General features: G+C 35.2%; 1 protein-coding gene across 4 annotated transcripts in view; it reads left to right on the top strand.

Annotated features, from left to right (window-relative positions):
- The window catches only part of scn5lab (sodium channel, voltage gated, type V-like, alpha b), a 181,992-nt gene that overhangs the window by 51,092 nt on the left and 105,987 nt on the right, over positions 1-24,913 (top strand). For all 4 annotated transcript variants that reach the window (XM_058765376.1, XM_058765379.1, XM_058765378.1 and 1 more), the window contains 4 exons: positions 742-870; positions 6,929-7,020; positions 10,358-10,606; positions 14,137-14,200. In XM_058765376.1, coding sequence (XP_058621359.1) covers positions 742-870; positions 6,929-7,020; positions 10,358-10,606; positions 14,137-14,200 — 534 coding nt within the window. The remainder of the gene's footprint in view (positions 1-741; positions 871-6,928; positions 7,021-10,357; positions 10,607-14,136; positions 14,201-24,913) is intronic.

The raw sequence follows: 24,913 nt of genomic DNA, 5'->3' as shown, positions 1-24,913 counted from the left end.
TTTTCCTGTGTAATGCAATGATATTCATATATATTTAAGTTTGGGTAAAAAGTGTTTAAATACATTTTAGGGCCACTGTATTTATATTTTCCATCTCATGAACAGGCCCAGACGGGAATCTACAGACCTTTTCAGCATCTTTTGCACTGATTTTGAAGAAAAATCTGTGGAATTCTGGGATTTATGCATTGAAATTAAATTGAGAATGCTGCACTTTTACTGGTTGCTGAAAACATGACGTCACCAAACCAATTCCATGGAAATCTGTAGAATTCCATAGATTCCGTCTGGATTCCATGTGGGCCTGTTTGTGAAAATGAAAGCGATGCAATTTAAAAAAGGCACATTTACAAATGCACATTGATTGCTCAAGACTCAGATGTGATGAGAGGTATGATACAAACCAGAACGAGATCTACTCACAAATACACTCAGCTGAGTCAAACTAGGAAGAGAAAGGTGAAAAGAGAAACACTCCAGAATGCTGCATCTCTCACCCGGTCTCCATCCGCTGGATTTTAATGTCCATTCAGCAGTTCATCAAGGAGCGACTTGCTGTCATTCATGTCACAGGGGCTGCTGGACTGTGAATGTGCTTCACATTTCCTCTCAACTCCATGTTTGTGTCCCGTCTCCGTTCATGATCTCTGTATGTCACCCGTGGGGTTTTCTGGGGGGATTTTGCTTTGATTCCTCGCGGTCTGAATCTCTGTCCATCCCTCCTTTTTCTCTTCTGCTCAGGTACACGTTCACTGGCATTTACACGTTTGAGTCGTTGATAAAGATCCTGGCGCGGGGCTTCTGCATCGGCCCCTTCACCTTCCTGAGGGACCCCTGGAACTGGCTAGACTTCAGCGTGATTGTTATGGCGTAAGTTATCATTTCATGGACTTCATCACATCAGTGACTCCTTTGACCCCTTCATGTGTGATTACAGCCCCAAAACAAAAAGGGAATTCACTAGCAGGTTATAAGTGAAAATTGTGTAAATCCTACATATGAGACACTAAACAGAATAAGAAAAATTATTTAAAAACAAAAAGAAAAAATATTTTATTTAATTCACTATTTATATATATATATATATATATATATATATTATTATTATTATTATTTTTATTTATTTTTTAAGCTACTAAAAGACTTTCAAATCACATGAGCCAATATTTTATTCACAATAGAACATAGAGAACATAACAAATGTTTAAACGGAGAAATTTACACTTTTATCCACTAAATGAGCTCATTTCAAATTTGATGCCTGCTACAGGTCTCGTGCGTAAAAATATTGTGGAATACTTTAAAAACAACGTTCCTCAACGTCAAATTGCAAGGCTTTGTAAATCTCATCATCTACAGTGCATAACATCATCAAAAGATTCAGAGAAACTGGAGGAATCTCTGTGCGTAAGGGACAAGGCAGAAGACCTTTGTTGGATGCCCGTGGTCTTCAGGCCCTCAGACGACACTGCATCACTCATCGGCATGATTCTGTCATTGAAATTACTAAATGGGCCCAGGAATACTTCCAGAAACCACTGTCGGTAAACACAATCCACCGTGCCATCTGCAGATGCCAACTAAAGCTCTATCATGCAAAAAGGAAGCCATACGTGAACATGGTCCAGAAGCACCATCGTGTCCTGTGGGCCAAGGCTCATTTAAAATGGAGTGTTTCAAAGTGGAAAAGTGTTCTATGGTCAGACGAGTCCAAATTTGACATTCTTGTTGGAAATTACAGACGCCGTGTCCTCCGAGCTAAAGAGGAGGGAGACCTTCCAGCGTGTCATCAGCGTTCAGTTCAAAAGCCAGCATCTCTGATGGTATGGGGGTGCATAAGTGCATACGGTATGGGCAGCTTGCATGTTTTGGAAGGCATTATGAATGCTGAAATATAAAGGTTTTAGAGCAACATATGCTCCCCTCCAGACAACATGTATTTCAGCAGGACAATGCAAAACCACATACTGCAGCTATTACAACTGCATGGCTTCATAATAGAAGAGTCCGGGTGCTGAATTGGCCTGCAGTCCAGATCTTTCACCTATAGAGAACATTTGGTGCATCATTAAATGAAAAATATGTCAAAGATGACCACGAACTCTTCAGCAGCTGGAAACTCATAACCTCGATGCCCAGACGTCTTCAAACTGTTTTGAAAAGAAGAGGAGATGCTACACCATGGTAAACATGCCCCTGTCCCAACTATTTTGAGACCTGTAGCAGGCATCAAATTTGAAATGAGCTCATTTTGTGCATAAAATTGTAACATTTCTCAGTTTAAACATTTGTTATGTTCTCTATGTTCTATTGTGAATAAAATATTGGCTCATGTGATTTGAAAGTCTTTTAGTTTTGTGAATTTAATCTGAATCAGACACTAAAATACAAAAGAAGTTATTTAAAAACAAAAAGAGAAATTATTATGAGTGAAAATTGTTTATATCCTACAGTAAATAAAAAAAAAAACAGTATGTAAATTTACTCTGCATTAGACCCTAAAAACAAAAGAGAATTAATTTAAAATCAAAAAGAGAAATTGTTTTAATTTCAATAATAATAATTTTACTTAATTCACTATATTATCTAAAAATGAATATTACCACATCATTACACTGTAAAAAAATAAATATAAAAAATGTGAAAATTATTGGAGTATGGTTTAAATAAATTTCACGTTTAATTTGATGTTACTTACCATTTATTTATTATTATTATTTTATGTTATTATTTGTGAAATTTACAAGTGATTTCTGAGTGAAAATCCAACATCAGATTGTTTTATTGTGTGAATGTACTCTAGATGAGACCCTAAAAAAAAAAAAAAAAAGATTTAAAGACCAGTAATCATTATTTTATTTGTTATTTAATTTATTTTAATGTAAAGTAGTATTTCAGTCTTTCTATTTCTAAATTTCACATTTAATTCAGTGTGTCTCTTTCAAATCATTCAATTACCACATATAATATTACTTTTACAGTCATAGATGATTTTAGTGGTGCCACCCAGCCGTAATCACAGCTCCTGGTGATTGGTTTGCTTTAGGACTCAGACCTGTGAAGATAATGAAACAATAAAGGCGCTGTTGTTATTTTCAATAGGCTGTAATAATCTAATCTCAGCTGCTTGACCCGCCGATGCTGGAGCTGGGAAAGGCAGCGGGTCTGTATTTGTGATTAATTGTTACGAGCGCTTACCCCGTCCTCGACCCCAGTCCCAAAACACGCGTCGCCATGGCAACAGAGGTGAGCATGGATGCAGACGCGTCCCTGGAGTCGCAGCATCGTATGAATGTGTCACCAAGTGCCGTTCACATCCAATAATATCATTCTCACCTCAGTTATTGGCTTGTTCACTTAAAAAGAAAATTTAAAACCTGAAATATCCTGGGGAATAAACTTTTAAGGATGCCTGTGTATAGACAAGAAATGGTAAAATATTTTTCAAATGGTGCCATTACTTGTTTTTAGTCTTAAAGAAGGCTTTAGAATTTGTGTGTGTGTGTGTGTGTGTGAGTTTGTGTAATGTCAAACTCACACACACACACATACACACACATAAACATAAACACAAACACAAAATTATATTTTAAAAGATATACAATTATAATCAAATATATATTTAACGATAATTGATAGTTAATAACTTATCATTTAATTATAGTTATAATTAATAATTTATACAATTTGAAATAATCTTAATTCAGATTTATTCCTAAAAAAACAATACAATTAAATGTTATATATTTTATGGAAATATAATAACTAATACATTAATTAATTATTATATTTATTATTTCTAATATATACAATTTTTATATAATATTGTTTATTTGTCCTTTGGGGTCAATAAGGCCTTTTTGTTTTTTATTAATACTTTTATGCATCAAGGATGCATTAAATTAATAAAAAAAGTGACAATTAAGACATTATAATGTTACAAAACATTTTTATTTCACATAAATGCTGACCTTTTGAAAGAAAATGAAAAGATTTTGAAGAAAATTTTCCTGAAAAAAATATTTCCTAAAAAAAAAAAAAAAATTTTTGAAAGAATTCAGCTTTGCATCACAAGAATAAATTACATTTTAAAATATATTACAACAGAAAACAGTTATTTTATATTGTAAAAATATTTTACTGATTTTACGGATAAAAAAACAACAAAAAACTAATAAATCTGCAGTTAGTTTCAATTCACAGGGCTGTGGATGAAGTTTTCAGTTCACACGGTTAAGCGAATTCACTAAACAGCTGACTCACTTTTGTGCTTACAGTATTTACATTAATTATTAACCACCCACAAACCTGATTAGCACAATTCGTTCAGTGAATCATGACTCAAGTAAACAGCATGATTCATTGTTAGTGATTCCCTCCAGCCAACTTCACAATGATCTCTTTTGTTAGAAAACATCAATTAAAGAACTTTCTCATGATACTTAAAGTTTACTTTAACTCATTTTGTTCTGCTCATGTCACTGTAAATCATAATCACGGTTTCTTCCACTTAAATCTTAAAGGATTCAACGTCAGCTCAACAAAAAGAAGTTTATGCATCTTACGACAGCATTTAAAGGGATAGTTCACCCATAAATGAAAATGATGTAATTAACTCACCCTCAAGTTCTTACACACCTATATGAGTTTCTTTCTTCTGCTGAACACAAAAGAAGATGTTTTGAAGAATGTTGGTAACCAAAATGTTGACGGTAGCCATTGACTTCCATAGTATTTTTCCCCCTGCAATGGAAGTCAATGGCTACCGTCAACTGTCTGGTTCCCAACACTCTTCAAATGTTCTTCTTTTATGTTCCACACAAGAAACAAACTCATACAGGTTTGTAAAAGCCTTAGGATGAATAAATAATGACATAATTAAAATTTTTAGGTGAACTGTCCCTTTTAAACACCTGAATTTCTGTCTAAATCCCAGCAGTTTGAGATGAATCTCAGTGAGCCGTGTTGTGATGAAGTGCTTATTTCTCGTTGGCCTTTATGGCTTTATTTCTCGAGCTTTAACGGGCCGCTTGTCCTTGAACCGGATGTCTCAGAGACGTCAGATGGACCCGCTGCCAATAAGTCACGGGTGTATTGGGATGTTGACAGGAATGCGAGCCGCCGCTCCTGACTTCATTAAAGCCAGACGGATGACGGCCAACGCTGATAAATCATAAACGCTTACCAGTCAATTCCAGTTCCTATAGAAACAGAACAGCGTAGTACCTCTACGGTCAAACGCAATCATATCTTTACGCCGTCTTGTCACTGTATTAGCAGCGACTCAATTACCCGTCCTGTGATTTAATTCAATCAGGATAATAACCAGAGAGGAGGAAATCTGATATGGAAGCAAAGCTGAAAAATCCAGACGACTTAATCCCGTCTCTCTAAACCAATCTGTGCCAATTTAAAGGGATAGTTCATGCAAAAATATAAGTTCTGTCATCATTTATTCACCCGCATGATTCATATGATTTACTTTCTTCTGTGGAACATGAAATAAAATGGTCTTAAAGGGCATAAAATGACTGTCAAGCTTAAAAAATGCATAAAATACACCATATTAAATTATTAAACATTATTAAATATTGTGCAGTGTTACTGTATTTCTGATTAAAAAAACAAAACACAAATAAGTCACATTGGTGGTAAATAAAACAAAACGTTTATAAACTTTACATTCAAGTAATTCAACTTGAAATAATTACTATATAAGTCGAGAATAATGGGTCAAAATTTAATGAAAAAACCTGATGAGATGGAGTGCTGTATAAGTCACAGTTTATCATTACATTCAGAATTGAAGTATTGATAAATAAAACGTTTGTGAAATTATAAACACTATAAACATGTATTTTAGTTTACATCTCTACACACAAAAAAATCCTTTAAATTTAATTGTATTCTGAGTAAAACAGGAATGAAAAATATACAGTAAATTGAACACAAACATAAATTATAATGGCTCTAATTATAAACAACATTTATTATAAATGCCTGAATGAATTTATTTAAATTTAATTTATTTTATGAATTTATTTATGCTTATAAATTGCATTGGAATATAAACACAGAATGTTTCAGATGATTAAAAAAACTACAAATATAATTACATTAATTAATTAAATTAAGTTTAGTTTAATTATTATTTTACTATTTTATTGAAATATTATTTTATACCTGCGTGTCATGTGACCATTAACTGACCGTTAACCATGGACATGCAAATGTGCTGTTAAATGATTAAAAATATTAACTTTTATATTAAAATGTCAGAATGACTTAACATATTAATACCTAAAATATTTAAACATTAATGTAAACTATTTTCTGGTTGATAAAATAATTGGAATCGGCTTTGTGTGAATTTATGTTGCTATTTTGCAAAATGGTTCTGTTCTTGACAGCATTGGTCCCCGTTCACTTTTACTGTATGGAAAAATAGTAAACCCTCTTTTATGTTCCACAGAAGAACTAAAGGCAATTTTTAATAAACATTTCTTGGTGAACTGTTCCTTTAAGTGAGTAAAAAGTACATCATTTGAGTTGCTTGACATTTGAATTTTCTCCCTTTTTTTGTCTTTCAGTTGTTTGTCCTTTGATCCACATAACTCTAATCTGATTCTGCAGGTTTCTAACTGAATTTATAAAAGTAGGCAATCTGCAAGCTCTCCGCACGTTCAGGGTCCTCCGCGCTTTGAAAACTATTTCCGTAATCCCAGGTAAGCGCAAGGGAACAGCTCACGGTTTCGCTCAGTGTCCAGTCCAACAGCTCAGGATTTGACCCGCATCCGGTTCTTCCCGCGCTGTGTCCTTCAGCTCATCTCTTTCCCGGCAACTTCCCGACATCCTGCTTCATTCTGTGTTGTTTGCCTGTTGTTGGTGTTGTTGTCATTGTCTGTGCTCCGATTCTGGCTTATTGCAGATATGTTACTGAGTTTGTGGACCTGGGCAATGTCTCAGCCTTACGGACATTCAGGGTTCTGCGAGCACTGAAAACTATCTCAGTCATCCCAGGTGAGAGGCCGCCAAACGCCGAGGCCTGCGGTGCTAATGGATGACCAAAACACGTCCAAAACACTCTTGGAAACGTGGAAATGAGACTTTTGAGCTGGGCAAATCAAGTCAAAGAGCCTTCCCTGCTGATAAAAAACCAGCCGGTTTACCCAGCTAACAAAAAATAGCTTCTAAGAACGTTGTGCTAATGTTCCCATTATGTTCTGAAAACACACTCAAAAAAACTATTCTACAACACTTCAGTTTATTTAAAAAAAACGATTTTCATTTAACACTGTTATGTTAGGTTTTCCGTTTAAACAATTGCATTGTGTTAAACTGACTTGAATCAGTTGCATTTTGGCTCAATATTTTCAATATGTTTCAATAAAGTAGGACAAAAATAACATTTGATGCTTGTTCAATTTACTTAACTAAATGAAGTTAATCCAACGCAGTTCTTTACAATCACTTTACTTAATTCAGTTGAGTTGAGAGTACTTTTTTTTTTTTTTTTACTTGTGTAAGTGGATTTGTGGGCTGGATAAGGAGAGTAAATGTTGAAATAAAATGATATTTTATGCATTTTTTAATCAAGATTATACAATTGGGAGACTTGTTAATGTTTAATATTGTCTTATGTTTGCATTTAAAAGAGTTTCTGGTGTGTTAGTGTTTTGGGGGGTTGGTTTGAGGACCTGCTAACATAAGTTAAAAATGTTTTAATAATAAAAAACAACTATTTTGGGCATACCATGGATGTAACAAAACCTTATGGTTAATGCCTAAAAAAAAAAAAAAATTACGTAGTAAAATTCACTCTGTAAACGCATCAATTTCATTTAAACTATATTTCATCAAATTAACTTGGCCCAACTGAATTACATTGCATGAATTAGTTTTTTATGAGTTGGGGCTTCACATATTTATTGGATGGAAATCCTGTAAATTATTTTTTTTGAGTGGCGTTATTTCTGAGCGTTGTAAACATCCAGTTTTAAAAACTAAAGGAAACATTTAGGAAACGTTACAGAAACATTCCATTTGCAAACATCGTAGGAATGTTACTTTTTGAACGTTCTCTGAACATTCTAAAAGTTGTTACATTTAAAAATGTCCAACTGAAGTGTTTCAGGAATGTTCAAGTAATGGTTTTGTTCTAACGTTTTGAGAGCATCATTAAAGACCTTTAACTTTGAACGAGCATTACTGATAGAACGTTTGTTTAGAAAACCTTATCACAACGTTCTGAGAACGTTCTCTGTTAGCTGTGGCCAAAACCTCTCTAAAACCATCAAACCAGACCAGCCTAACTTGTGGAAACCATCTAAGTGTAATTTTTTTTTTTTTCAGCAGGGTTGAATGATATTCAAGTAACTGCCATAGAGTGAAATAGTCTGGTTCCCGAAGTAAATCTCCATTCATTTTCTCCTTGGGGAAATTGATTTTTAACGATAACTGTTCGAGACAGACCGACTGTGAGCTCTTTCTATTTTTTGCTTCAAATGAAAGTTTGTAATGTTCTGATTCTCCTCGTAGTTGCTTGGTTTGATTCACGGCTCATAACTCTTTAACAAAGACTTCCCTCTGGGAAAAATGAATGGAAAAATACTGCTGCTGAAAAACTAGACAGCACTTTGGCACTCGATTACAGCTGTTAACATTAGACGCCACAGCGGCTTTACGAAGGACCTCCAGGTGCAACATGTTGAATTGTTGGTCAATCACACAAGTGAAATGACATCGGGGTGGACGGATCACGTTTCCTTCATCTGTCAGCTCGGGGTTCAGTTAACTCGCTCCAAAAGTCTCATTGACGTGTTGAAGGCATGAGTAGCTGTAGAGAAACACCAGTTTGCATGCTGAGCCAATGAGCAGACGCTTCTTATGGAATGAGAAGAATATATTTATATTTATACATACAAATAAATAAATGCCTAATTTGTTCATTCATTCATTCATATGAAACAGACACACACACACACACACATGCTTATATATATATATATATATATTATATATACATATGTTTTCCAGAAGAAAAGTGCATGTTCTCGTTCCATGGAAGCGTCTGTTGTGAACTGTCACATTTTGTGTGCTTCCCGCACTCACAAATGTTTGTAAAGACAGAGCTGATGTCCTGTGCTGTGTTTGTGGTTTAATGTGGTTTGACGGATGCTCTTATGTGAAAGATGTGATCCAGGGTTTGGCAACATTCAGAATTTGAGAATCCTGTTATATTCATGAGTGTTCATTTGATTTGAATCGGCAAAATCATACAGGAAGCTGAATTGGAATTTGATTTGGAAGAAATACTGAATTGCAATGGTCAAAAAAAATTTGTGACAAAATGTAATAATTACATTATTTTGTACTTTAATTTGTAGGTGAATTTTTTTTAAACAAATATATATATATATATATATATATATATATAGATAGATATAATTTAGATTTATATATATATTATATTATTTTGATTTATTTGTTTTTAATATCACATTATATTACTTTTTTCATGCATTTTTTATTTTTAATGTTATTAAATTTCTTCCTACTTTTTCAGCTTAATTTAAGTATGTATCATATTGAAAAAGTAGGGGTGACATGGAAAATGTACAAAAATATACGGTTATTAAATATAATAAAATCCATTTGTACTATCATTATTAATTTGTTATTGTTTAATGACGACAAATTATACATTTTTCATGTCATCCACACTTTTTCAGCTTTTGTAAATAAAATAAAGTAAAATAAATATAAAAACTAAATTCTTGTATATTTTTATAGTTATGCATTATACCACCAAATTATTTATTTATTTGTATATATTTGAATATAATCTGGATTCGCAATTCAGACTGAAAAACTGAATCTGAATTTAATAAGTGTTCTTAATCCAGTTCTGAATGGTGCACAACCCTGATATGATCTGAAAAATTATTTTAAAAATGTAGTGCTGTCAAACGATTAATCGCATCCAAAATAAAAGTTTTTGTTTACATAATAAATGTGTGCATACTGTGTATATTTATTATGTATGTATTAAATACACACACATACAGTACATATTTTGAAAATATTTACATTTATATTAATTTAATTTATATTATATATAGATATATTTAATATATAACATATTTTCCTTAAATATTTACATGCATGTGTGTGTATATATATATGCACAGTACACACGTATGTAAAAAATGTTTATTTTGGATGCGATTAATCGCGATTAATCGTTTGACAGCACTAAAACAATTTAATAGTTTGATTGTATCAACTACCCAAAAATGACTGGTTCGCTTAATTTGAACTCAGCATTATTATGGTTGTGTGCCGCTCCTGATCTCAGGCCTGAAGACCATCGTGGGCGCGCTGATCCAGTCGGTGAAGAAGCTGGCAGACGTGATGATCCTGACGGTCTTCTGTCTCAGCGTCTTCGCTCTCATCGGCCTGCAGCTCTTCATGGGGAACCTGCGGCAGAAATGCGTCCGCAGCACCGCGCACTGTCTCAACACCACCTTACCTTCATACAACAACAGCACTTTCTTCTGCAATAACAGAACCTGGTCCTCGCTGGAGGACTTCGTCACTAATGAAGGTCAGCGCAAAGTCTGAATGCTCTCTGGAAAACCACACACATCTGAACAATAGCTCGTTTCCTTTTCAGAAAGTTGATTTTCTGTATATGATGTGGGTGGCGTGACCTCTGTGATGTGGGAGGCATCGCTGTGCGCTTGCTGAGGTCTTCTGAGTGGGTTTCTTATTGGTTTAAGTCACAAGAGTTCATCTTCGAGTCTCTCTGATATTCTGGAGTCGAGATGAGAGGACACTGAGAAATAGATACAGACACAATAGTTGTTATACAGTAATAGGAGCTCAGATCATTAGGTGAGAAATGTTGGAGTTAATGCTGAGATCTCTGACTTTGGATGTCTTGGCAAATCTTAGCTCACTTTGAGACATTGTTGAGATCTGATCTGAAACTCAAAAAAAAAGCAAAGTCTCAGCACTTTCTGGGAGAAACAGCTGGGATATTAAAATCATAGCATTTAAAATTTTTCTTTTCTCTGGTTAGTATAATTCAGTGTTATTTTAGGATTATTTATAAACTATTACATTAATATTTTGATGTATATTTCCATATACATTTTTTTTTTGTTGTTAATTTTTAGTTTTAGTAATATAGTAATTTTTGGTCATTTTTATTAGTTTTTTTAAATATTAAATAGTTTTCATTTATATTTATTTCAGTTTAGTTTTAGTCATTTTAATACTTCAAATGAACTTAAATGTAGACATATTTATTTCACTTGTATATTTATTAATTTATTTATTTAAAAGCAACATCTAATTTTCATTGAAGTTTTATTTTTAATGTTAATTTTAGTTTAATTTTTAGTAATTCTATGTGCATTATATCTATTTATCCATCTATTTATTTTTAATGTATATTTAAATCAGTTTTATTTTTAGTGATTTTAGAACTAAAACTTAGACATAATAATTTCAGTCGTCTAATTTTCACTTACTTTTTTAATTTTAGTTTAAGTTTTAGTAATTTACTTTTGTGCTTTTATTATTTAAAAAAAAAGTTAATATTTATATTTTAGTAATTTTAGTAATTCAACATAAATGTAATTATTTTAGTTAACAGCTAAGGCATAATTTGTAATTTTTTACAAAATGTATACATTTTGTTTCATTTAATATTTTTATGTCATTTAATTTCAGCTTTTTTAGTTTTAGTTTTAGTTTACAGTAACAACACTGGAGCTGGTTGCATAAACTGCTTAGATTGGTTTTAATTAAATTACATTAAAAATGAATTAAAATTAAAAGTTAACTTTGGTCTAATTTAAATCTGAAAATTAAGACATTGACATGTCTATGCAATTGGTTACACAATCAAACTTTTTTGCTATGTCTTAGAATTTAGCTTTGATTGAATATACACTTGAAAATCAAATACTTTACTAAACTCAACAAGAAGTTCTCTGAATCACCTGAATGAACCCTGCAGCCGCTTTCACACATGCAGACTGTAATATGAAGCATGTTGATCATAATTCTGCAGCTGAATGACAATACCGTAGAAGAGCGACGTCTAAGATGAGATTTAGTCTTTTTTTGGTTGGTCTCATTTCATTAGAATAGCAATTAGGACAGCGCTGGCTCTCGATAAGTTGACCCGCAGAACGCAGATGTAGGACACAGACAGAAATAGACAAGACGCTTTCTCCTCAAGTGCTTTGTCATGCTTTGCATGCTCCAAAACAGAGATCCACCGAATTCAAACAGTTTGCTAGCATAACAAGCAGCATTGATGAAGATCTGATGGACGCTGGTGACCTATCAGCGGCAGAATGGATCAAACGCGGTATAAACGCAGGCCCATAACCTTTAGGAGAAACAGTTAAGGTTCTGCCGACAGCTGGATGTGCCTCCGTCGCCCAGCGGCACTCGAGAGCGAAAACCAGAGCAGATAAACCTCTCAGCCACTCTCTTCAGCCGGAGGAAAAACAGACGCGTTCACATCTATCTCCTCCGAACAAACCGCAGGCTGTAGCTTATGCAGAGCAGCTTCGCTTTCTCTAGATCCTGATGTATTGATTGCAGCTTTGAGATACTAGTTCAGTACAGTCAGGTTACACTTTTAAAATGTCAAACCAAAGCTATTTAAGGTGCTTTATAAACATGTGTGTTGTAACGTGTGATATATATATATATATATATATATATATATATATAAGTATAATGTCAAATCTCAAGTGACAAGTTCAGTTTCAGTTATAAAAATGTTGCGGAAATGTTTCTAAAAAGATTAAATGTCTAGTTTCCTAGTCGTAATTACGTTTAAAGGTGACTACAATGTTTCTTAAACATTCTACTAATTTTATTTTACCCAAAATAGATTATTTGAACATTTATTTTTAATATTCTAATATTCTTTAATATTTACTTGTGATTAGAATGTTATTGAAAGGTTACAACAGCGCTTCTTTTAACATTCTACTGACCTTTTTCCTGAAATGTAACATTATTTGAATATTATTTTTTAATATTCTAAGAATGTTACAATGTTTAGTTTTCTTGTCATGATTAGAATGTTATTTAAAGGTGACTAAAATGTTTCCTAAACATTCTAATAATTTTATTTTTCCCAAAAATATAACGTTATTTGAAGGTTTATTTATTTTTTTTATATTCTGGGAAAGGTTAAAACATCCAGTTTTCGTGTTGTGATTATAACGTTATTTAAAGGTTACTAAAACGTTTCTTAAACGTTCTAAATTTAATTTACTCAAAATATAATGGTATTTGAATGTTAATTCTGAGAAAGGTTAAAATGTCCAATTTTCTTGCCATGATTAGAATGTTATTTAAATGTTAGAAAAATGTTTCTTAGATCTTTCAAGTACAAATAACATCATATTTATGTTCCAAGAATGTTGATCTCAGAACATGTTTTTCAACATTATGAGAATGAATATCAAATATTAATAAGGTTATAAGAACATTCCATAAACATTACTTTAATATTGTTTTGTCCTAACATTTATATCTTCCATATAAACCGTTGGTGAAAGTTGTGAGAAGGTTCCCTGTCAGCTGGATTTTTCTGAAACATAAGCAATGGTTTTCAGATCTTCATTGCAGTGGCAGTGTTAAACATCAAATTTGCATTACATTTGAATGGTAAATGTCATGTAAATATATATCTGTGAATGCTGACACCTTAATTGAGATTCTATTTAAATACAGCAAAAAAAAAAAAAAAAAAAAATAGAAAACACTCTGAATATTTTGCAATAAAGCACTGGAAAAGCTACAGCAATCTCTTCTTTTTAAGATCGTTTTCTGTCATTTTAAAACTTTGAGGCATGGCGACTTGACTCAGAATTAATAATTTAGAATTATTAATTCCATATTATTAGATATGGAATTATGATGCTCTTGTTTTCAAGTTTTCAACAACCCAAACATTAAGATCATTAAGAATTGAAATGAAACTAAAATGACTAAAACGGCACTGAAATAATTTAAGAAAAATAGAAATATTAAAAAAAAGAAAAAAAATTTTATTTTAAAAATATATAAAAAATAATATATTTTTTTTCATTCTTCCAGATAATTACTTCAAAGTGGAAGGAGCCAAGGACGCCTTAATATGTGGGAACGCAAGTGATGCTGGGTGAGTTTACTGTGATTTTACTCTGGTATTTTGCTTAGTCATGTTTATTTATGATCATTTATTTACTGACAATGGTTTCATAATGTAATTCATTAGCTGGAGGCTGTTTACAGTTGTCAGGCAATATAGTCGACACACTTTCTTTGCAATTTGTAAATTGTAAAGTAAAATTTTACATTTGGGGAATTTGTAGCTAATTTGTTTGTTTGTTTTTGTACGATCATATTCTGGGCTCATATGCTTGTCTGTTTATAGTATGCATATTCAATGAGATGTGTACTGAATTTGATCTTTTAATATGACTGTCTTTGTACATTAAGCATTTTTCACATTAAGCGTTTTTGAATGTCTCGTTGTCTTTACTGATTGAAAAACTGCGGCAGGTGTTGTATATGGATGTGCATTGCTTTCACATATCCTTGATATTGTTATTCTGAGAGGTGATCTAAGTATTTGTGGTTTGAAACAAGGAAATTTGTAACTAAAAATAATGAATAGAATGTGTGTTCGTTACTGTATTTCACCTTCAAACGTGACTCGTCCAATCAGACTTGAGGGGCGGAGCTATGCATGTTATGAAAGGTAAAACTAAAGCTAGATTTGGTCATCCGTCGATGTGCAGCAGCTGCTGTAAGAGCCGTGAGTGTCTGACTCAGCAGAACTGCATGTACATGTATGAGTCAGTGGCCTTGACTAACACACAAACCAGACAGACGCCAATCAAGCCCCCCGATTCAGAGGAATGCGTCTGTGTGAACTGCTCTCAACTCCACGTATCTCAGTCTTTCGTTATATTTAGACAAATCTATTTATTTATCAGTTTATGTCATTATCAGTATGATAATGGTTAATGACGTCTGCAACCTGCTTTAATCTAATGGATTTCAGTAAACAAGGCTGTCAATAAAAAATTTAATTAAATAAATAAATAAATAAATAAATTTTATCTACCAAGAACTAATTGGATAAAAAAACATTATTAAAAAAATTAATAAAATAAAATAAAAATACCAGAATGGATTCATGTCATTGACAGGATTATTATAGTAAAACTAAAACCATAACATTACACTTGTTACTTGAAAAAAAAAAAATTACCTGATAAAATGAAGCAAAATAAAAGTAAAATAAAAAATAAAGTAAAATAAAATAAAATATAGAATAAAATAAAATATTTTATTTCAGCTAGTTTCCAAGGCAACATTTCTCATTGTCATTTAGTTTAACTCAATGTACTAAAATAACTCAAACTGAAATAAATATGAATAAAAATATATTGACATATTAAAACAAAATACAAAAACTAATAAAAATGACAAATAGCCAGAACAAAAAAAAAAAAAAAAAAAACTTTAACTAAAATTAAAATGACAACATAAAATAAAAACTAAGTAAAATATTAATAAAAATTATAATAGTATCTAATAATTACCAAAACAAAATAATAAAAATACTAAAATAACACTGGTCATCAGTTGAAATGGAAAGTTGCTTTAAACTTTGTTTCTGAAATGAAAAATAATTAGATAATTATAATATATATATATATATATATATTATATTGTATTATATAATATTATATATAATTATAATAAGAAAACCATAACAAATAATAACTTGCATTTACTAATAACTTAAAATTATAAAGACAAAACGTGTTTTTCTTTGGAATAATGTGCATTTATGATTCATGTACAGTACGAACAGAAACATAAATAATTTAATTTGAATTGAATAATGACTTAAACACATAGGCTTTACTTTGCAACAATTTTCACTTAGAAAACGCTAGTAAACATCACCAATAATTACTGAGAAATTAATTGAATTAAATGCGAAAAATGAAAATTGCATTTTCTTGTAAAACACACAGATCCAAAAATCTTTTGTTTGACTAAAAATTATTTTTACAGAATAGTTGAAATGTATAAAAGAGAATCTAAACACAGTGCTGAATAAATATAATAGTAATCCAGTCTGTGGTGTGAAGTCCTGCAGCTCAGAGGAACATCAGCGTGTGTGTTCATCACTGAAGGAGTGTATGTGAGTGTATATGAGCGTATGGCATTATGGCATGAAAGCGTCCGCTCAGGAGGGATTTGTACAGTATGTGCTGATGGTCATTTCTCTGCTTACATAAACTCTCCCCGTGGGCATCGCAGGAGCTCACTTCAATGAGTCATGACATCTTCAGTCTCTTACAAGAAAACGAGCTGCTGCCGAGGAGCTCTGAGAGCTAGAGGTTACTTAACAGATCACCAGGTGAAGTTCAGTCTCTAAATGATCAACATGATTGCAGTCTACTGCATGCCTTCTGTCTCTGATTGATGGTTTAGACTTTAGACTCAATCAGCATTGGATTGCATTGCATTATATATTTGGATCATTTCAATCTCATCTTACTAAGACATATTATTGGAGATATAGAGTGACGACTGATATTTAGGTCATTTTATGTAAGGATCCGCTGTACTGTTATAAAGATCTGACCGACTTACATTACAAGCTATCAGAATTTCATCTCAGTTTTTGGCCTAATATCAGCATCTGCATCAAATTGCACATGTTTGCTAAGTTTGGGCCTCTGAATAAAACTGAGCTCTTTTTCCTCCATGTTCTTATGATATCAGACTACACTGAAAAATATGATTGGTTGCAAACAATTTATCAAAAAAAAAAAAAAAAATGTTGAAAGAAGTTAGTCAACTAAATTAGTTTATTTAAATGTAGTTAAAATAAATTGATTGCAACCACTTACCTTAAAGTGAATGAATCTTTTTTTTTTTTTCAGTCTATGTATATCAGACTAAAGCCTGATGCATCAAATGCTGATGTCTTTTTTTTCCAAATATTTCATATAAAGGTTCAATGAACTTAGTTATTTCAGGCTGTTAATTTATAAAATCAAGCTTTACAGAGTTAAATGGCATTAATAATAATAAAAAACTAAAATATAATTTAAAAATATATATATTTTTAATATTGTGACTTTTTTACAGGGTTAAACACCACTAATTATATATATACAGTACGGTATATATATATATATATATATATATATATATATATAGAAATAATGTTTTTACAAGTATTTTTGGGTTAGGTTAAATAAACTGTTCCATTAAAAAAATAAAAATAATAATGTATTATATAGTCTAAGATTAAATAAAAAATCTTTTATTTAAAAAAGTATATATTTTTCTGACAATTATTTAAAATGTCAGGCTTTACAGGGATACACAACACTAATATATATATATATATATATATATATATATATATATATATATACATATGTGTGACCCTGGACCACAAAACCAGTCTTAAGTCATCAATAAACATTTAATACATTTTATACTTTTTAAAAATATTTGTATATTCGTAGCAATAGCCAAAAATGATAGATTTTTCTATTATGCCAAAAATCATTAGGATATTAAGTAAAGATCATGTTTCATGAAGATATTTAGTAAATTTTCTACTGTAAATATATCTAAACTTCATTTTTGATTAGTAATATGCATTGCTAAGAACTTAATTTGGACAACTTTAAAGGCGATTTTCTCAATATTTGGATTTTTTTGCACCCTCAGATTTTCAAATAGTTGCATAATTGTCCAAATATATATATAATATATATTATAATTTTTTTCATATATTTTGTCTAAAGGTTAAATATCAAAAACAGTTCCATTAAAAAATATATATTTTTGACTATTATTTAATATGTAAGGTTTTACAGTGTTAAACGCCACTAATAATTAAAATAAATTTAAAAGATAATACAAATAATGTTTTATTCTGAAGATGTTTTTCTCTTAAAGCATCATACTGAAAATGTTATAGTTTTGTTCCATTTAACTTTGAGAGAAAGTAGTCAGCAAGAATAAAAAATCGTCCGACTTTAATGGACTTGGAGAAATCATTATCCCTCGGCTGCTTCTAGGATTTCACGGCACGCTCGCCGTTCTGTGGGATTTGATGTTTGGAGACATCTGCAGCACGTTCGCTCTAAGCGTCTGGAAAGTTAGTCCTCCGTCTCCGGCAGCTGCTCTCGCTCTGTGAGAATCAAATGGATAAAACATTATCTTAAAAGCGACTGCTAATCGATAACGTGATTTTTCAAAATCCAGAGCATTTTTGCAGTGGAATATATTGAACATGTAATGGAAAGTGCAGGACGCTCCGGTTGAGTTATCAGCCGCGGATGAGAAGTAATGGGCCGCTGGTGTGAATTACGACGAGGCCTGGAGATGTTGATTGTAACATCTGGCCGAAGCCAGAAACAGACAAAGGACGAATGCGTCTGTCTTCAGCCGTGATAACAGACGCGTGTCCACCTCTGATAAAACAGCGTTTGTCTAGTGTGTGTGAGACACACATTCAGTTTATTCAGAGCTTCACGAGGGTCATCGCGCTTCTCTCAATGTTACGAACAGATGTTCTTTCAGAAACGTTAATAGAATGTTTGTTCAAAGTTATCTAGTATTTAATAATGTTTTCAAAACATTAGCATGAAAACGTTATTTAGACTTCATTCACGGAACGCTTTTCCTCATGGAACGTTCGTCTAACGTTTTTTAAATGTTACTCTTTGTTTCAGAATGTTCCGAGAACACTCAAAAGTAACGTTCCCATTAACAACATATCAAAATGTTACTTACACTGCAAAAAAATGGTTTTCTTACTTAGATATTTATACTAGAATACAAGACAAAAATACTAAGAATTCTTGAATCAAGATGAATTTACTTTACAAGTAAATTGACCTTTGGACTAGAAGATAGAAGATATTATGTCTTATTTTCTGAAAAAAACAAAAAAACTAAATTATGTTAGTTTTACTTGTCAAGTAAATGCATCTTGATTCAAGAATGTTTAGACATTTATATAGAAAACAAGACAAAAATACTAAGAAAATAATTTTTTTGCAGTGTATTCATCGTTCATACATGTTTTTCTGAAACATTCCAAAACAACAGTTTGTTTGTTTTTTGCCATTTTTAAATGTAACTACTTCAAAAGTAACATTCCCATTATGTTTTCAAAATGTTAAAATTTAACTTTCCCTCAATGTTTTCTCTAACATGCATAACATAAAAACTGGAGAACATTTAGAAATATTATTTTCATAATGTTAGCAAAATATTTTGGAACATATTTTTGTTAGCTGGGTAGTTACTTATATGTCAAACTAATTTAAAAAGCAGTAAAAATAATATATATATATATATATATATATATATTTTTTTTTTTTTTTTTTTTTTTTTTATTTTTTTTTTTTTTTTTTTTTTTTTATTTTTTTTTATTTTAAGGATAATGTCTGAAACAGCATTTGCACAAATACGTTTATACTAAACACAACCAATAAAACCATATTTAAAAACATTGTGATGAAGATTTTAGCTAAATGCTGCTGTTTAACAAAGGCAATGTTAAATTCTGTGCAGGGAATCTGAAGTATTGATTCATTTTTGGAACTGGATCATCATCTACAGTATATGAATCATCTGAACGAACTGATTCACTAAAATGAATCAAATTCCTCAATGCTTACAACATCTGTAAAACTGCATGAACAAAAACTTACATAAAAAAAACTGTTATGTAAAGTTTTGTGATGCTAAATTTATTTTAAAAAACAACAAAAAAACAACAACTGAGGTACTGTCACTTCACAGCGAGGCTATTATAGCTAACTAAAACTTAAATAAATAAAAAAATACACACAACAAAATTCCTAAAACTGTAACTAAAAATGGAAATTAAAATCAGAAAATAAAAAGTAATTTAAACTATAAATAAAATTGTTAATTAAAAATCAGAATGAGACTAGAATAACACTGCTTCACAGACAAGTGTTGTTTTATAAACTAGCGGTTATAAATACAGCACTAATATAAGTGTGATATAATGGCTCTGCTGTCAGCTAATGGAGGTGTATAAATATTTTCGGAGAGCACATCAACAAATAATCACTGACCTTCATCACAGCAGCCGCTCACGCCGACTGACCACCAGCTTTATCACTCGCTGATTTACTTGGAACTCCAAACATCTCGATTAAAACATCGTCTCATGTGTCGTAGTAATTATAGGGTGTTAGTGGACATTCATTCAAACAAGATTCTATTAATAAACTGCGATTAGCTTGTATTTTGACCTTAATGGCACTGACTGAGAGGTCACTGACATGAAACGAAAGGTTCACTCAAAATAACTCAGTAATAAACAACCAAATCTGGCTTCAGACTAACAGCTTCATTGCTTTTTTAATTCTTAGTCATCAAAAAACAAAAACGAAAACAAAAAATGTTAATGTGCAACATCATCTGCACCAAATTTATTTCTGATTGTGTTTTTACTAGAGATGTGCATCTCATAACTGAGTCCAATGCGATATGCATCTCGAAGCACAGCCAACAATACGATACATTAAAGATACATATGATGCGATGCGAATCACCCCGATTTCGATTCGATTCACACAATGCAGTTCAATGCAATATGATGCAATGGAAAAAAATATGATGCTATGCAATTCAGTATGGTACAGATAGTTTGCTTTTATTTCTTTGGTTCATTGTAATTATTTGGTGGATTCAACACAATGCAATTAAATGCAATACGATGCAATGGGAAAAAATATATGATGCCAACTTGTATTGATGCACACTTTTTTAAACCGATGCATCACATCATTAACTTTTATGCCGATGCACCGATGCGAATCAGTGAATCTTCCCATCCCTAGTTTAGACAAAAAATACCGATTAAATGCTTATTATATGTTGATGAAAAAATACTGATTAAATACTCATAATTTACCAAAAATACTGCGTAAATGCTTATTTAAAAAAAAAACTAAATTTATTCATTTACTTAATTTGTGGTAGTGTTTTTTCTTTTCTTTTTTACTGGAGAATGAGACAACAAATACTAATTAAATGTTTATTATGAAACCATGATGAAATAATACTGACTAAACACTGATAATTTACCAATAATACTGAGTAAATACCAATAAAAAAACAAAATAAAACCAATAAAACCCAATGTTTTTACTATTACTTAATTTCTGATAGATACATAGATAAACAACAGACAGGTGGATAGATAGATAGATAGATAGATAGACAAACAACAGACAGGTGGATAGATAGATAGATAGATAAACAACAGATAGATAGATAGGTAGATAGATAGTTCCCTTTCAGTCGGTCACTCCGAGTCACGTCGGATGACCGACGAATTGGGATCTCGCCAGAGAGACCAATCCACTTCGAGTGTAACTAAACGAGCCAATGGACATTGGCATGCGATCATTGCATCCAGCTGCCGCTGATCACAGCGTGAGTATAAGAGGCAGCGGGTGCACCGCATTAATTCATCCTTTCGCTTCGGAGCCGAGCGGCGGTGAATCAGAAACCTCGCTCCCGCACCGCGGGTATGTCGGTGGCCCTGTTGGCCTGGTACGGTCTCTCGGGGCCTGGCTAGCGCTCCCCAATTCGTCTCGGTGGCTCCTGTGGACCATCAGACTCGGCTACGCGATTCAGTTTGCCCGGCGTCCCCCCAAGTTCGGGGGCATCCGGTTCACTTCAGTCAAGGCCGTCGATGCCCCTGTCTTACGTGCGGAAATTGCAGTCCTGCTGGCGAAGGACGCGATAGAGCCGGTCCCTCCAGCCAATATGAGGTAGGGTTTTTACAGCCCTTACTTCATTGTGCCCAAGAAAAGCGGTGGGTTACGACCGATCTTGGATCTGCGAGTTTTGAACCGTGCACTTCACAAGATGCCGTTCAAGATGTTGACGCCGTCCCCTAGATTGGTTTGCAGCAAACGACCTGAAGGACGCGTACTTTCATGTCTTGATTCTCCCGCGACACAGGCCATTCCTGCGATTCGCGTTCGAGGGTCGGGCATACCAGTACAAGGTCCTGCCCTTCAGGCTGTCCCTTTCACCTCGCGTCTTCACCAAAGTCACAGAGGCGGCCCTTGTTCCCCTGAGAGAACGGGGTGTGCGCATCCTCAAGTCTCGAGAGCAGTTGTGCGCACACAGGGACCTGGTGCTCAGGCATCTCAGCCAGTTGGGTCTTCGGGTCAACTGGGAAAAGAGCAAACTCGTGCCAACGCAGAGGATCTCTTTTCTCGGCATGGAGTTGGATTCGGTCAACCAGACAGCACGCCTCACCCAGGAACGTGCTCAGTCAGTGCTGAACTGCCTCAAGACTTTATCAGGCAGGACGGCGGTCCCACTGAAACTCTTTCAGAGGCTCCTGGGGCATATGGCTGCAGCTGCGGCGATAGTTCCGTTCGGTCTGCTCCATATGAGACCGCTTCAGCAGTGTCAGGGGTGTGGACGGGTCCCCAACTGCGTTGGCATATCAATTGCCTCGAGTTGCTGGCAGTACGCCTTGCCTTGAGTCGCCTCAGAGGGCGCCTTCGGGGCAAGGACGTTCTGGTCCGTACGGACAACACTGCGACCGTTGCGTAAATCAACCGGCAAGGCGGTTTACGCTCCCGTCGCATGTCGCAACTCGCAACTCGCCCGCCACCTCCTCCTCTGGAGTCAGAAGCATCTGAGGTCCCTTCGTGCCATCCACATCCCAGGAGTGTTCAATCAGGCTGTCTCGAGCGGCACTTCCTGGGGAGTGGAGACTCCATCCCCAGGCGGTCCAGCTGATTTGGAGTCGGTTCGGAGTTGCTCAGGTAGACCTGTTTGCATCTCCAGAAACCACCCACTGCCAGTGGTTCTACTCCCTGTCCAAGGCAACTCTCGGCATGGACGCACTGGCACACAGCTGGCCCCAGGGCCTGCGCAAATATGCGTTCCCCCCAGTGAGCCTGCTAGCACAGACACTGTGCAAGATCAGGGAGGACGAGGAGCAGGTCTTGTTAGTGGCTCCATATTGGCCCAACAGGACCTGGTTCCCGGAACTCATGCTCCTCGCGACAGCCCCTCCCTAGCTGATTCCTCTGAGGAAGGATCTGCTTTCTCAGAGATGGGGCACCCTCTGGCACCCGCGTCCAGACTTGTGGAAACTCCATGTGTGGTCCCTGGACGGGACGCGGAGGTTCTAGGTGATCTGCCCCAGGAGGTAGCTCTCACTATCGCTTCAGCACGAGCACCGTCCACAAGACGGGCCTATGCACTGAAGTGGAACCTGTTCGTCGAATGGTGTTCCTCTCACCGTGAGGACCCCCGGAGATGTTCGATCAGAGCCGTGCTTTCCTTTTTGCAACAAGGGTTGGAGCGTAGGCTGTCCCCCTCTACCCTTAAGGTTTATGTTGCTGCTATTTCCGCTCACCACGACCCCGTAGAGGGGAGGTCGGTGGGGAAGCACGATCTGGTTGTCAGGTTTCTTAGGGGGGCCAGGAGGTTAAACCCTCCTAGGGCTCCTTCCCTACCCTCTTGGGATTTGGCATTGGTGCTAAGAGCCCTACAAACTGCCCCCTTCGAGCCTTTGCAGTCAGTCGAGTTGAAGTTTCTCTCTATGAAAACCCTACTCCTGACTGCGTTGGCCTCGATCAAGAGGGTCGGGGACCTGCAGGCATTTTTGGTCGACGAATCGTGCCTTGAGTTTGGGCCGGCTGACTCCAGTGCAACACTGAGGCCCCGGCCCGGCTATGTGCCCAAAGTTCCTACCACTCCCTTTCAGGGACCAGGTAGTGAACCTGCAAGCGCTGCCCCTGGAGAAGGCAGACCCAGCCCTAGCTTTGCTCTGTCCTGCACGCGAACTGCGACAGTATGTGGATAGAACTCAGAGCTTCAGGACCTCAGAACAGCTCTTTGTCTGTTACGGAGGACAGCAGAAGGGCAAGGCTGTCTCCAAGCAGAGGATGGCCCACTGGATAGTGGATTCCATCACCTTGGCCTATGGAGCACAAGGTGTGCCCTGCCCGCTCAGGTTGCGTGCTCACTCCACTAGGGGTGTCGCATCGTCCTGGGCGCTGGCTCGTGGTGCCTCGCTAGCAGACATCTGTAGAGCTGCGGGTTGGGCGACTCCTAACACGTTCGCTAGGTTTTATAGCCTACGTGTCGAACCGGTTTCCTCCTGTGTTCTCACCTCAAACGGGTAGTGGCACTGAGAGGCCCGGCTCAGAGTCGGCTTGCGGCGTTCTTTCGCCTAATTCTCCAGAGAGTTCCTTAACCAGGCAAACCCTGTCGAGTCCTCCAGCACTCCGCCGTCCGGATGTAGCGGAGCGTCCGGCACCAGGCCTTTCAGCCAATGCATTCTTGAAATCTGATGTGAGGCTAGTGCCCATATGAGAGACCCTGCCGGGATCCCATATGTGTATTCCACGGTATGCTTATTAGAGCCGTGTTTCCCCTGGCAGACCACGTTCTGCCATCTCTAATGATGCAGCCTGTGCCATCTCAGAGACTTCCATGTGCAATAGGGCCCTACGGGGTTACTTCACATGTCTAAATGCCACTTAACCCCCTCGGGGAGGAGGTGACTCCGCAGTGTGCCTCTTCCAAATGGAAGGGCACGCTTCCCAGTGTTATCCAAGTCCTACTTTCTGGGTTGTCCAAGGAACAACAGTAGTTGACCTTCTCTGTGTAGAGCCCGGTCCTATCGTCTGCCTTATAGGAAGGATCAGGAGGCCTACACAGAGCACTGGAAGGGGCAGCTCCTGTGGTGTTTTGGTAGGGATCCCAATTCGTCGGTCATCCGACGTGAATCGGAGTGACCGACTGAAAGGGAACGTCT

Source organism: Onychostoma macrolepis, chromosome 24, assembly GCF_012432095.1.
Source record: "Onychostoma macrolepis isolate SWU-2019 chromosome 24, ASM1243209v1, whole genome shotgun sequence".
In the NCBI taxonomy this organism is placed as follows: domain Eukaryota; kingdom Metazoa; phylum Chordata; class Actinopteri; order Cypriniformes; family Cyprinidae; genus Onychostoma; species Onychostoma macrolepis.
This window is presented reverse-complemented; position numbering and strand designations above follow the sequence as displayed.